Genomic DNA, 15573 nt, shown 5'->3' with positions numbered 1-15573 from the left:
CTCTAGCACGGGCTGTCCCTGGGATAAGATGAAGGAAGTCGTAACCAAATCCAAGGGAGCCTGGGTGGAATCTAAGGAAATAGGCTGGGGTCTCGATCCTTGGGAGAGGAACCCTCTCCACCACGTCGAACGCCGATGGAGAGCTTACCTCCTTAGCACCCAACAAGGAGGAAGCTCTCCCTGGGTCTACCGTGAGGATCGGGGTTGAGGCAGGAGTAGCCAGAGTTCTGAAGGAATGGCTCAGATCTGACAAAGTCGAAGCCGAAGACACCTCCATCCCCTCGGATCTGACTCCTCATACTCAACCCAGAGAATCGCTCGGATCCGAACTGGTCAGATCCGAGGAACTCAAGATAATTTTCGGCGTTGAGGTTGGAGGAACCGTCGGCGCTGAACCCCCAGCTCCGAAGATCGTCGGATCCATAAACCCCGAAACCGCAGGCCGGATTGGGGAAGGAAAAATTGAATGAAAGAAGGGTATGGAGGCCCCCCCCCTCTAGAGGGAGAGGGGCCTGGCAAGACTCCCATTTGGATCTGGGTCCGAATAAATCTCATCATCTTGTCCATATCCAACTCCGATAGCCTTTGAGTAGAGCGCGAGGAGGCAACCGACTCGGATCTGGCTGGTCGTTGCAATGACCTAGATGAAGGCCTCAGATCCAAGGGCTCCGTCGGCTCCGGGGAGAACCTCGGGGAGTGGAGCCGAGGAGATGTAGGTCTCGACACTTTAGAAGGTGGGCTAGAGAAGGGCTCCTGCTCTGGAGACTGCTTGCAGGGCCTATCCCCTCTCTTATCTCTGTTCTTATTCCTCTTGTCCTTTCCTTTAGCCTCCCCTTCAACAGGTCTAGTGGGAGGGTGAGTCCCAGCCTGAGGGGAGCGGTTGAGCAACTGCTGGAGGAGCCGAAGCCGAAGCCAATGCATCCAAGGAGGAAACAGGTAGAAGGTTCTTTGCAACCAGTTTGGCCTTCCATTCTTTTAAGGCCCTGGGGTTAAACCCGGCGCACACGCTGCACTGAACAGAAAGATGGGGAACACCCAGGCAAAGAACACCCAGAGTGTGGCCATCGGCCGGTGAAAGCTTATGGCCACACTCTGCATTTTTAGAGGTAGGCTTTGGTTGATCAGCTATACTACTAACACACACAGCCAACCTACTTAAAACCAATACTCTAATACACACACCTAAGGGGTAGGGAAGGCCTTACTACACTACTTTAGCACAAACGTTTTTTTTTGTATAAAACCAACGAACAGCGAAAAGGGGGAGGTAAAGTGAACTAAACGATCACACACACACTATAAAGAGCAAAAATGTTTGACCAAAGTCACTTACTAACACCTAACACGTGGAGCTACAGAGATCACAAATCACAATGCTGATGCACGAAGCGGCAAACAAGATCTGGGGAAGGTAGAAGATGGTGATGGGTTATGGGTAAGGGGAAGGAACTTGGAGCTCGGAGCAGATGCTTGAAAAGATGCAGGCTCGGATCCGAATACCCACAGGTTGCAGATAAAATGAAGTTAACTACTTCAGATTGATGGTTGGCCACCATCTGGAATTTGCCCTTTTCCCACTGTAGTGCGATCACAGAATTGGTATATTTAGTTGGGGAGGTGTGGGGAGCACAGCCCCCCACTTGCGTAGGTGTTAAGTTTTCAGTTGTTTTCTTTGGTCACTAGTGCAGGCCACCATACGTTTGCCCTAGGAAAGTTTTCACTGAAAAGTTTCTTTGATGAATATTTTTTTGCTGTATAGTTCTTCGATGAAGAGGCATTCAATTATTAGTGATTCAATTATGTGATATAGACCTGAAATTTATTATATGTTTAATTAACGTCAGGCAGCTTAATATACAAGTCAGAAAAAAACTATAAGATCAAGAAGCAATAAGGTCTCAGTCAAAATACAAACTTATTCTCCTATTGTTTTGGGTTTTTTTTTTACTTTTTATTTTTTAAACATCTTTATTGAATTATCACTTGTGACGGAGGCAAACCTACATTTATATAAAAGTAATCGAAGCATATTAAGTTCACATTTACAAACATTATGCATTACATACACTGTTATATATCATACAGTCTAAGCAACATTACATAAATTACTCAATTTCTGTCTTCTCTTAAACCTCATTTGACCTTTAAAACATTATTCTGCATGTATTCGAACCACAATTTTTTCTATGTAATCTACTCCTACCCTTTTCTAAAGATCCCACTTCCTTTTCTTTTATCTCTGTTAAAATATTCACTACCTCTAGTACAGTTGGTTTAGATGTTGATTTTCCATTTTCTAGTAATTGCTTTTTTGCAGCCACCAGAATTAAACTTAATAAGGCTTAACTACGTCTAAACAATTCAGATCCTGCATCTATCCATCCACAACCCCTTTTTCCCATTTTTGCAAGAGGTTGGGTTGTTACATCAGCAGTGACAATTATCTACAGCCAAGGTAGATACCTCTAGGTGGCTAGCCCTGCAGCCCAACTAAAAAAAATAAATAAATAATTTCCTTAGTTACACTCATTTGCTCGTCCAATATTCCTGACAGAGTACTCTGTAGGGAATTTTTAAAGTCTGCTACCTCATTACACTCCCAAAACATGTTTCCATTTACCCCTTTCTTCCCAATTACACCTCCAACATTTGTCATCTACCTGAGGAAAAATTCTTTGGAGTCCACTTGGGTTATAAAAGTATCTATGCAATCACTTTACGGCACAAATACTAAATCTTCTAGTTTTTGTTGCATATTTGTGATCAATATACTTGCCTGTGTCTATATTACGTAATTGAAGAGACACTTCTTCGAATACGTAATAATCGACATCAAAAGACTGAAAACCGCAAACGGCTACGTCCGCAAATTTTTTCCTAGGGAAAAAATTTGCGGGGCCATAAACACAACACACACACTTCTAATCTGTGCTCCCCCACACACCCCCCCTAACTAAATATACGAACTCCGAGATCGCTCTACGTTGGGGAAAAAGGTAAACCCTGGGAAGGGGCAACTGAATTTTTTCCCTAGGAAAAAATGTGTGGCCATTCGCGGTTTAGGGATTTCGGTGTTTTGGTGTCGATTGTTACATATTCGAAGAAGTGTCTCTTCAATTGCATAATATAGACCCACTTTCCCTCACATTAATTCTTTGTAAACTGCATATCTAATCTCTCTTCCCAATCTTTTCTGACTACAGGAATTTGATTGATTCCTATACTTATTGTGCAATATTTTATATGCTATACTATTTATCCCTTTTTTAACAGCAGCTCCTACTCTAGATTCAATTAAAAACTAATCCAGTGCAGGTCTTTCACTTAGGATTCCCCTATCCCTTTCTCTTTGTCTATGCAAATGTCTTCTTAGCCTCTTCCCATTCTATTACATTTTCTTCTCTAATTAATTTTTCCAGATGCTTTGGTTCCTTTGCCAGTTTTCTTCAGTAAATTCCAACCCCTTCTTGTCAGTTCTCTGTATCCTTATTCATAGAATTCTATATTGGGTTACTGCACAAAATACAGTACTGAAAACACATCTGAAGTAAAGATGATCCTTGAGCAGAATCTTCATGCACAATAAAACAAAACTGACCCAATTTACTTTTTCACTCATGCCAGGCTGCACAGATACAGTTAACCACCTATCAGAGGTACAATTACAAAAAAAAAAAAAAACAAGACGTTATCCATTTTATCAGTGTGAACATGCTGTAATACAGGAAAACAAATCTTGTAGTTAGCTGTCTGACTGTTTAAAAAGCTTTTAAAGAAATTATACAAAGGTGTTTCGAAGCCCAAGCTTAGACATTGGAAATCATTTTTTTTTAACAAAGACAGCCGCAACTGATAGCAACACTGGCTTCAATTAAATATATAATAAACAGCCAGCCAGTGAAGACACTATTTTATCATCCAAGAAGCCAAGAATGCATAACTTAAGATTCTCACCAACATTTCAAAAACAGCCTGGTAACACGTAGTTCCATTTCTACCTCTATGAAAATAAGTATATAAATCTAGAAAAATGCAACACATGATTTTGCTTGCGACACAAATGCACTATCCTCAGCTGACTCTAATGAGGAACAACTGAGACACTTTTTTACCACCACATTTTAATTTAGTTTTTTTCACACATACTGGAACACTTTTTCATGGCAAATCTAAGTGCCTTCCACACAGTTAGACCACCACCACCACCACAGACAGGGGCTAAAGGTGGAGGTGTCTCAATTTATGTTAGCAACAAATACAACTCCAGGTTAGATAAACAGGATGAGGCCCCAGAGTTCATCAACGTCCAAGTTTCCAAAGACAAGGTACTGTACCATGTTCTGGCCATCTACAGGTCACCATCTCTCAGAAAGCAGAGGTTTGTAAAATTTTGCCATAACAGTAGAGGTCCTTCTTTTCACTGTTGCAGAATTCATAACATGTGGGATCCCCTGCCAAGTACAGTCCAATGTGCGGAAAGTATACTAAACCCTTTACATCCTCCTAGCATTGTACATCAGACATATGCTCCCTGCACAGGTGTAGGACATAAAGGTGATGCACATACACTCCATACTCAGAAATAAAGTGTCCAAGGAGAACTAGAGCAACCCCAGGAGAAAGAAAAACATGCCCATCCAGAGGGAAAAAGAAACAGAAGTGAAAATCAAAAGACCCATCGGCCAACAAAGTGTTTCAAACAGAAGAGGGAAAAGGGGCAGGAAGGAGGGACTGAACACAGCAAGAGTGAAAAGAATGACATCTACTGTTATGGTAAGATTTTACACAACTGTACCATATTCCTTCTTATCACTGTTAAAGTATTCATAACTTGTGGGAAATTACCAAAGCTACTGAAAAAGATAAGAAGAGGAAGGTACACAGGACCCTCCACAAACCCATGAAGGATGGCCCTTGCAAATCCTGACCTGGCCTTGGAAATGACATACAACTTGTAATGTTTAGTAAACGTGTGGACAGAGGACCAAGTGGCAGCTTCAAGGATGGATCTAGTATCCAAACCCTTGAAGAAAGATCCAGAAGAGGGCACTGTCCTTGTAGAATAAGCTTGAACTGAAGCAGAAAGCTGTATTCCATGAAAAGAATAACAAAAGGAAATACAGGCGGAGATGGTTTGCTTAGAAACTGCCAAACCCAATGTCCTGGTATAAAAAGAAACAAAAAGATGCTCAGATTTATGGATAGCCTTTGTCTTATCCAAATAATACCTAACCTGTCTATGTCCAAGGTGTGAAGAACCCTTGTCATTAGCAGATTGTGTAAGAAAAGGAAGGAAGCTAAACAGACAGAGAGACAATTCATTGACCACCTTGGGTGCAAAAGAAGGATTAGTACCCAGAGACACCTTGCTCCTATGAAAAATCAAAAAGGGAAGAATCACCATCAGAGCCTGAATTTCAGAAACTCTCTTGACTGAAGTAAGGGCAACCTTGAAAACAGTCTTCCAGTTGCAGTGTTGCAAAGAAAAAGAAGTGGGCTCAAAAATAGCCTGAGTTTTTTTTTTTTCTTTCAAAATTAGGGCCTCAAGAGGAAGGAATAGGTAATTTGGGGGGGGGGGGGGGGCTGACATGAAGGACACCTTTAAGGAATTGGTTGACCTCAAGTCTGAATGGAGCAGTTCACACAAGTAAGAAAGGAACAGAGGGATCCTGGTGATGGTTGAGACACCAAAACAAAAATCTTTTTCATTTAGCCATATAAGATTTTCTGGTAGTGGGATGGTTTCCTGACTTCTATAGAACCCTAAGCACATCCTCAGAAAAATGGTGCCTAAAAGGGATCAAAATCCTACCAAAGTGTCAAATGAAGAGTGGACAAGTGAGGGTGAATGAGAGACCCCCCCCCTTTGTCTTGTGTGAGAAGATCCATATGGAGAGGTAACTTGTGATGACTGCCTCTTGCCAGGTGAAAGAGAAAGAGGAACCAGTGCTGTCTGGGCCAAAACAGAGACACCAGCAAGATTCTTGGGGAGTCCATCCTGATCTTATGCAGGACCCTGGCAAATAAAGGAAGGGGAAGGTAAGCATTTAGGAACATTCCCTTCCCAGAAAAGGACATGGCATCCACCTTCCAAGTCAGGCGACTTGAGATTCTGGAACAGAAGTGAGGAAGTTATCTGTTCAGAGGGGATACAAAAGAAGATCCACTTGAGGAATGCTCCACCGATGTACTATCTCCTAAAACACCTCTCTGTGAAGCATCCATTCGTGAGGTTGTGTCCCAGACTTGCTCAGGGAATCTGCCAGAAAACTGTGTTCTGAAGGAATGCAGACCACCTGAAGGGTTACCTGATGGCAGACTTTCAAATCCAAGACCAGAAGGGCTAGTCTGTAAAGAAGATAAGACCTTGTGCCCCCTCTGTTTGTTGATATACCACATGACTGTGATGCCATCTGTAAAGACCTTTATAGGGCATGGAGACCAAAGAGAATGAAAGGCGTGAAGAGCAAGAATGAGCAGCCTTATTTCATTTATGTTGATGCAGTCTGACATCTGATGAAGGGGCCACAGACCCGGAACCCTCAGATTATTGGAAGAGGCTCCCCTCCCCAGATCGGAACAGTCTGTGAACAGCTCTTGAGTAGGGGTAGGCATCTGAAAAGGCAGTCCCGGATTGAGGAAGATCTGCTGAGTCCACCAGGGAAACTTAAGTTTAAGACGAGGAAGTGGAAACTCCAGAGGGTGGCAATGCTGGATCCAAACTGTCTTTAGGTACCACTGAAGTTTCCTTATATGAAGCTTGGCAAAGAACAGCATGGGAATGGCAGATGCCATGAACCCCAGGGCTCTGAGAAATTCCTTTGCAGAAATGACAGAAAGGGGAAGCAGAGACTGAAAACAGGTTGTCCGAGACAGAACATTTTGAGAAGGAAGATAAGCCAACACTGGAATGGTTTGAATTCTGCCACCCAGAAAAATGTGGACTTGAGAAGGAGTCAGACTTGACTTCTTGAGATTGATGGTGAATCCCAGACTGTGCAGAAGTAGCACAGTGAAGTGAAGATCCTGCAAAAGCCTGGATTGAAAGCGAGTCTGAAAAAGCATATCATTCAGATATAGGAATATCTAGATTTCCTGAAGCCTTCAAAAGGCTATGACAGAAGTCAAACATTTGAACACCCTTGGGGTCATAGAAAGACTAAAGTGCAATGCACAGAACTGAAAATGAGAGGAAGAAAACAGAGAAATGTAAAAACTTCCTGAATAGAGGGTGAATAGGAATATGAAGATAGGTGTCCTTTAGGTTTCGAGAGACCAGAAATGCCTGTGAAAGTACGACAGGAAACAGAGACTGAAGGGAAAGCATCTGGAAAGAAGAAATCTTTAGAAAAGTATTTAGAAAGGAGAGGCCTACTATTGGTCTCAAAGACCCCTTTTTTCTGGGAACCAGAAACATTCTGGAGTAAAAATCTGTTCCTGTTTGGGATTCTGTAATGGGCTGAATGGTGCCCTGATCCAATAAATTCTGCAGAACCACAGAAAAATGAGGAAGTTGGTCTGTAGGGGGTTGAAGAAGACCTGAGAAGGGAAGGGGATTTTCCATGCCATAATATAACTATGATGGATAATGGACAGAACCCAGGTGTCTGAAGCAATCTGTTGTCACACAGGGATAGACAGGAAAAGCCTGACAGACAGGGGAACTTGGCTGAGAGGAAGGGGAGAATATGTCAGATGGAAACAGATTTGTCCTGAAAAGGGGACTACTGAGTTTTAGAAGTCTGGGTGGCTTTATCAATGAATATATGCTTTGGAATCCTCTTCTCCTTAAAAGGATCAAATGTAGTTATGAAGCTGTCTATGCACAAATGTGGACTTAGGATAGTTTTTGGGTACAGAAGAACAAAGATTTGTTTAAGATCCTGCATCACTTTAGGATAGTTTTTGGGTACAGAAGAACAAAGATTTGTTTAAGATCCTGCATCACTTTGTCTTTGTCTTGCAGGGTGTTGAACATGTTAGCAGCAGCCATAACAAAGAGATTCTGACTATCCAAAGGAGCATCTAGGAGCTTGGCCTTATTATCATCAGGTAAAGCCTGGAGGCAAAGCCAAGAATACCTGCTCATAAATGAACCTGAAACAGCAGCTCTAGAGGATGCATCAGCTGCAACATAACTACATTTGATGGAGTGACAGGCAACCTGAGAAGTAGAACTCAATTAGGAGGAGGGAACACTCTTACCTTCAGTGTCAAGAAGGTCTGACAATCCCCCCCCCCAAAACAGAGACAAAAGTCTCAAAACATACTTTGTCATATGGGTTTGATACCTTATGGCCATGAAGGCCAAAGTGGCATAAGTGCACACTTGTTTTTCACCAGCCCCTCCACAGCCTGACTGTCCTTATCAGAAAAATGAAGTTTAGAACAGGGGAAAAGCTTGGTTGGCTTGTCAGCAGAAACAGAGACCAAAGCAGGGTCTGAAGGACACTTGTAGAGGTACTTAAAGGCCTCAGGCACCTTACAAAAATGTTCAGGCTTCTTTGGGGTTGCAGGTTGGGAATCAGAAGCCAAAAATAACTGCAAATGTGTCCAACATGGGGGGGGGGGGGGGGGATAGCAGAAGACTTAGGAGATTCCGTATGCAACAGCTCATGATACCTCTTTTGAATATCAGAGACTTGTGAGCAATCTCACTTAAAATGCTCCATCATCTAACTATTGTGTCCCCAAAGGACAACTCCTCAAAGCTCTGCCTGTGGCAACAGATGTAAGTTAATGGCCATGATACAAGTGAGCCACAGTTCTAATCCGGCAAAAGTAGAATCAAGACTCAAGGAATCCTCTTCCTCAGACCCACAGTCCAAAGGTGAGATAATTTGGGAGGAGTAGGCCAGTGATTTATCTTATGAATGTACCTCCTCATCTGACGAATATGACTCCCTAGTCCTTTTGGTTGGAGTAGATGACCAAGGAGAAGCAGAAACAGATACCCCCCTGAGGTGGTCCCAAGGCCATCAAGGCACTGAACAAGTCCTGGGTAAAATTTTGGTATTCCTTCTGAGGATCCTTAGCAATGAGAGGAATGTGCTTAGTTTCTGCTTCTTCTTTAGTGGGATGTCAGCTTTGACTAACCTAAGAGGCTCTGAACCATGCCTCAACTCAATCAGTGTTCCAAGAACCTCTTTCCTATTCAGAATCTGGGGAAATCTTCCTAGACCCTTTGGAAATTATCAGCCATGGCGGATGTTTGCACTGCCTCACAGGACATGCAGGAAGCCATTTCCATGCTGGGGTCTAACAGGGTTGCGGCAAAGGAAACTGGTGTCAGAACTGGATGGTCTTTGTGGTCACTCTCCTCAAGACAGACATCCAGTGGAGGCTGAACAGCAGCACAATCTGACAGAGAATTTCTTGTCTTCTTCTTAAGAAATGGCTGTACATCAGGGCAGACTGATTCAGCCATGGTACCCAGGTCAAAAGTTTGAGATCTTGGTTCACAAGATAAATGGATAAAGAGGACAGACTGCTGTGAAGTGTTCTGGGAACAAAAGCCTGACAAATGGTATACTGGGTATAATGTGTGAAGCACCGAAGCAGAACAAACACTTCTTGTGATGGCCTTCATGGGGAATCTGCCTCCCACACTGATATTTTTCCTTCCTGGATGACATGAACCCTAAAAAGAAAGAACCCCAATGAGTCATTTATCTGTAAATGGCTCAGTAGAATCCAGCTCAGAGAAGGACATTCAGACTTGCAGCAAAAGAATTCTGACTATAGGACATATGTACATCACCTTTATGACCTGTACCTATGTGGAAAACATATGTCTGACGTATGATGCTAAGAGTATGTAAAGGCTTTGGTATACTGGACAGATGTTATATCCTTGGCATACATATTATGAATGCTTCAACAGTGATAAGCATAAATCCCTAGGCAACTCACTGAATTGCTGGCTGGTTCATAGATAGGACCCAAGAAGTCAGGATTGGTGAGACCACTTCCATGAGGAAATTGGGCACCAGTGGAGCACCCCAGGGCTCTGTGTTGGGTCTGCTCCTGTTTGGCATCTACTTCTCGGAAGACACGGCTAATGTTGAAGACCTCTGGCTCACCAAGTTTGCAGATGACTATAAACTGGGAGCCATCACAAATTTTCCCCCATTACGCAAGCATCCTACAAGTGGGCCTGACACAAACAAATGACTGGTGCCAGAGCCATGGATTAAAACTCAACATGAAAAAATGCATTATAGTGCCCTTTGCAAAGTTGTCCACCCAAGCTAATTATTCCATTGATAAAACACCCCGTAAGACGTGAACTGGTAGTTTGGAATTTGGGAACATACGTAGATAGTAATTTGGCCTTCGACCAACACTGAGCCAAGATAGTACGAAAATCAATCTATGTCACCCAACTCGTAAGCAAGGGTATACTGTCCAGGTCCAAGGAAGTTATAAGTACCATTCCACTCAGCCTTATCAGACCCATAATTGAATACAATGTCCCGTTTGGCAGCAGGTACCTAGCCAAGCTGCTACAACAGCTGGAATTGCCCTTAAATGTTTCTCACCAGGAAAATCCAGTGTACAAACACCATGACCTACAGAGATCACCTTAAGGCCCTTTCTCTTGAGAGGTGATCTTTGACTGGCATCCTCAGAACCAGCTCTGACAGACCTCTTGCACATCTACAAAATAAACAGCATCAAGAACACTAGATCTAAGGATGTGGACTCTGCCTGTGACAAATAAAACATACTGAAAAGATTAATGTGCGTCTCAAAGGATCCGCACACTATGGAACAGGTTCCCCATCCAGGTGATGTGCAGTTCCATCCCTGACCATTTTCGAGTGAAACCTTGATCACTGAATGGGAAATCATAAATTCACCCTTGGTCTCATCTCCATGTCTCTGATTGACAGATGCTGACAGTACATTAACTAAACCCAAGTTAACCCCCCCAACAAATAAACCTTAGCTACCTCCTTACTAATGTACACACACCATATTGGCGTCCAATGTATTTAAGGGAAAAACTGGGTTGGGTTGCACGGCTACTCTTATAAACACACTGGGGGTCAATAAACTAGTAAAAACCTATGAACCTGGGAAAGTAAAGGAAGTGAAAGGCTAATGTCCTGTCAACATTTTAGACAAAAGCTTGGGGGGGGATACTAAAAAGCCTATCTGCCTGGTTTAGCAAAAATGCATTTAAATACATGTAAAGCAGAGATAAAAATATATAAACGTATTTCATTTCAGTGTGGTAATCATAATTCCCCATAGTGCTTTCATACAGATGAACTCTTAAGAGCCAGAAGCTCAAGACAAGAATCAATTTTACTCCGAGACATCATGAAGTACCAAGACTGAGATAAATCAGTCCTGAGAAATAAGCGTAATGTACAGTGCTTCCATCACGTTATATAACATCATTTCTCTGTCATACCACTCAAGCTGAAAAACTAACAGCGAAAATAGAAAACGTGCTTTAAAATAAAATGGTGCTCCTTATCTACTGCCCCAGAAATGGGGGATTAAATTTAAATCATAAAAACACCTGCCACTGAGCCCAGAAATGTGTTGCTACATGACCAGGACTTGGAAAACATAGCTGTATCCTCTTCTTATAGTCCGGATAAGAACTTAATCCTCTCATAAGTACAGAGAGGCATCTCAGGCTAGTCAACTGACCATACAGCCCTGGACTGAAGAACAAAGCTGGGTCCCCTCTCTGCAGTCCGAACAAGCTGTCAAACCAAAGGCAGTGACATACATCAGTAATAGTCAACTGAGCCAGCACAGAGTAAATTACTCATTGCTGTGAGCATTCTGAGGTGGGTACATGCCTACCAGGCATGTATATTCTCTTAAGTAATGAGCAACTGATGAAAACATAAGGCAGCTATAATATTTCTGGTTCATTAAGCTCACATGAATGTTGCAATTAGCACTTTGCAGTTTCTACTTTTCCATCCCTTTCATGCATTTTAAAACCCTCCTATAGATTTATAATCAGCACCTAGCAACACATTATAGGACACTGCTTCCTTTCTTCTCTCTCTTAATTGATTGGGGGTCTGGGATCTTCAGTTATGTAGAAGACACCTATACTCTACACCTTTTCCCATTTTGTTTAGATACAGTGCAGCTTCGTCATACTTTCTCTTCTGCAAAAAGTGTAAACTGCAGGTGCCTGGGCCATTTTCTGAAAGTATAGGTCATTCATTAATCTTTCACACTCACGTAACTTAGATGCCCCACTTACTTTCCTAATACACTTTCCAAGTAGGGACAAAAAATTCCAGATGAGGTTACTATACCATCATGCATAACGGGAGGAAAACATTTGGATGTTTAACATTCAAACCACTGAGAATTAAGACCAGCATTCTGCTGGCTTCTGCCACTGTCCTAATATAATGCAGAGAATTCAATCTTGAAGCAACCAAAACGGATATATTTTCCATCACTGCATTTTCCTATTGTTTCTCCTCCCAACACACAAATAATCCTACCCTATCTTTTACCTCCACATCAATTTGACCATCACTGCCCCAGTGTACTATAAGGATTGTTCATTCCCTTATCCTTTATCTGATAGTAGCAAATGACAGATGAGTGCCATACAACCAATGTGCTCTGCTGGTAAAGGATTTTTCTTTGTAATTAAAATTTCCTCTATCCATGTGATGGGCTTTAGTAAACAAAGGTTACCGTTATGGCTTTTACGTGCACTACAACTATGTCTCCATGTAAGCCTTGATTACCTCCTGCTGGTCAATGCAGACGCAGACAAAGAAGGGATACTTAACTTGCTGGTTTTCACCAGATGCAGTAACATAGCAGGAACCTACCAGTATCCTTCTTCATGGTAGGTAAGCCAGTGGCAGTTGCTAACTCCAACCAGTCCCAGGTGCATTATTTGAGTCAGTCAGTAACTGAAGTCAAATTTGCATTTTGTAGTGCAGCACATCAAGCTAACCTTAAACAACCCTTTTTCCACCTTACTGAAGATTACAACTGCACAGCTATACAAAACTATCAACATGCTCTCCTGTTTGTGCTTTCATTTCAGAATTTTTAATCCAATGTCAATAAACATTAACTGCTAGGTTAATGTACTTACCCAATGGATCTAATTTTATAATTTCTCTTATCGATCTGCAGTACTTTGACCTCCTGAAACACAAATGTGTGTTATATGACATACATATGTCTCTTCAATAAATAATATTTTCACCATCTGTAACTAGCACAAGAAGGCTTACTATATTCAATTAGTATATATTAGCCTACAAACATTAAAGTTAGAGAAATATTTGCATGCAATATAAATGAAACATTCCGGTTACACCACTGGTTTTGTAGTATCATTCACTTTCGATATCAGTATACTGATATGTAAACTTGTTAAATTTCACACGAAAGTTGTATAAACAAAAGAAAAAATATTTTCGCACAGTGAAAAATATATCTAAGTTAGATACCTGTGGCAAAAGCAGATTTAAGAGTTAGAAGTCATCTAAGCAGCAAGTCCAAAAAGATGCAGTACATGGGGATATACATTTTTAAATATTCAATGCTTAGGCTATAGGAAATTGCATATCATGTGGTATGCTTCTTTCTAGAAGGCAGAAAGATTGAAGACCTAAAGGCAGCTGGTAACACATCTACACTATATTATTTATTTGACCTGTCTGGTGAACATCTTAATGCTACATTGCATCATAAATGAAAAAAAAAATGAAGAAATATTTATTTTCAAGAGTCGGTGGGCTTAGAAGTACAGATGCATAAATATGCAATTAAATATGATCCAAGTGCAACCACCAAAATACAATCGTTGCAGGGCAACTTAGCAGAAAATTGGAAACTTTGAACCTAAAAATTTAGCTGATTTCCCAACACAAGGAGAAAAGCTAAGAATCCTGAAAAAGTACAGTATGCTATTCATTTGCATTCCAACAGGGAAAAATGGTATTTAATACCATTCGGATGGGGGAGTAATGAGATAAAAATTCACACATTATTATAAACCTAGAAAGAAAGTACAGTTGTGTACACTTACCATAAATGTAGATGTTCGAGTGTATTCACTGTTGCAGTCCTTACAAAATGGGTTATCTGGCTACCGGTAGCCTACAGTTGGCCAGTATACCAAAGTCCTTGGTATACGACGTCGGCTGTCTTCGGTTTAGGCCTGACGTCAGGTACAAAAGATGGCAGCAGATGCCATTTTCCTCAGTTTTTCTTGCCTTAACTGTCAGGAGCCTCCCAGAAAAGGTTAGACCAGGAAAAGAAAATCCAGTCTGTGCCCTAGGAAAAAAGGGGGATGGAAGGGGGGAAACCAGGACTGCAACACTGAATACACTCGAACATCTACATTTATGGTAAGTGTACACAACTGTACTATGTTTATCGTGTTTCACTGCTGCAGTCCTTACAAAATAGGTTGATTCCCAAAGCCCAGGAAAAAAACAAAAAGGAGGAGGAACACCCACTGTTTAAGGGTTGGTGAGGATGCCTGACACTGCAGTGGCAAAACCAGCCCTGGACTTGGAAAACAAGGGTAAACTGTAAAGTTTAGTGAAAGTGTGAACAGAATTCCATGTAGCTGCTTCCAGTATGTCCCTAGCAGGTACACCTCTTAAAAAAGCTGCTGGGGTAGAGGCTGCCCTAGTAAAATGGGTCCTAATACTCTGAGGAGGAACCTTGTCATGCTGTAAGTAACAAAAGTGAATACAATGAGCAATCCACTTAGAAATGGTCTGTTTAGAAGTAGCTTTGCCCTGATCTCCAGGAACAAAACTGACCAACAACTGATCCGACTTTCGAAAAGATTTAGTCCTGTCCAGGTAAAATCTAAGCTGTCTATGCAAATCCAGGGAATGCAGTAACCTTTTCCCTTTATTCTGAGGATTAGGAAAGAAGATAAGCAGGTGGATAGACTGGTTAAGAGTCAGGCTAGAAACCACCTTAGGCATAAAGGAGGGATTAGTTCAAAGAGAAACCCGATCCACATGGAAGATGATAAAAGGCTCTACTGCCATTCAGGCCTGCAGCTCAGAAACTCTTCTAGCTAAAGAAATTGTCAAAAGAAAAGCAATTTTCCAGGAGAGAAACTTCAGGTCTGCTGAGGCAGCTGGTTCAAAAGGAGGCAGAGTAAGTTTCTCAAGTACAAAATTAAGGTCCCAAGCAGGAGTAGGTGCCCTTCTGGGAGGCTTTAAATTGCTAGCTCCCCTGAGGAACTGTTTCATCAAGGGATGAGAGAAAATGGGTTGCTCAAAGGACCAATCAGCAGAAATAGCTGAAGCATGAATCTTGACAGAAGAAAAGGAAAGTCCACCATTAAGCAAGCCTGCCAGATAGTCAAGAATAAGAGGAAGAGTAGGTTGGAGAAGGGTCTTCCCCTCTAGTCTGCATCCAAATGGAGAATCTTTTCCACTTATCTGCCTAAGATGTCCTAGTGCTAGGCCTCCTGGCCTCACGAAGGATCTCAACCACTTGTTGGGAAAGGTTTAAATTATGAGCCAAGTGCCAAATGCAAAGTCTGAAGATGAGGATGCAGACATTTTCCCCCCTCCTGAACCAAGAGAT

The 15573-nt window shown here is 41.9% G+C and overlaps 1 protein-coding gene across 2 annotated transcripts in view; it reads right to left on the bottom strand.

The window, feature by feature from the left end:
* Positions 1 to 15573, bottom strand: part of ZBTB8OS (zinc finger and BTB domain containing 8 opposite strand) — a 368696-nt gene that overhangs the window by 51904 nt on the left and 301219 nt on the right. For both annotated transcript variants that reach the window (XM_044059941.1, XM_044059942.1), the window contains one exon: positions 13103 to 13155. In XM_044059941.1, coding sequence (XP_043915876.1) covers positions 13103 to 13155 — 53 coding nt within the window. The remainder of the gene's footprint in view (positions 1 to 13102; positions 13156 to 15573) is intronic.

The sequence above is a fragment of the Protopterus annectens genome, chromosome 1.part2 (genome assembly GCF_019279795.1).
Source record: "Protopterus annectens isolate FY-2018-M chromosome 1.part2, PAN1.0, whole genome shotgun sequence".
Classification (NCBI taxonomy): Eukaryota; Metazoa; Chordata; order Ceratodontiformes; family Protopteridae; genus Protopterus; species Protopterus annectens.
Note: the sequence above shows the minus strand (reverse complement) of the source record. Positions and strands in the feature narration are given on the sequence as shown.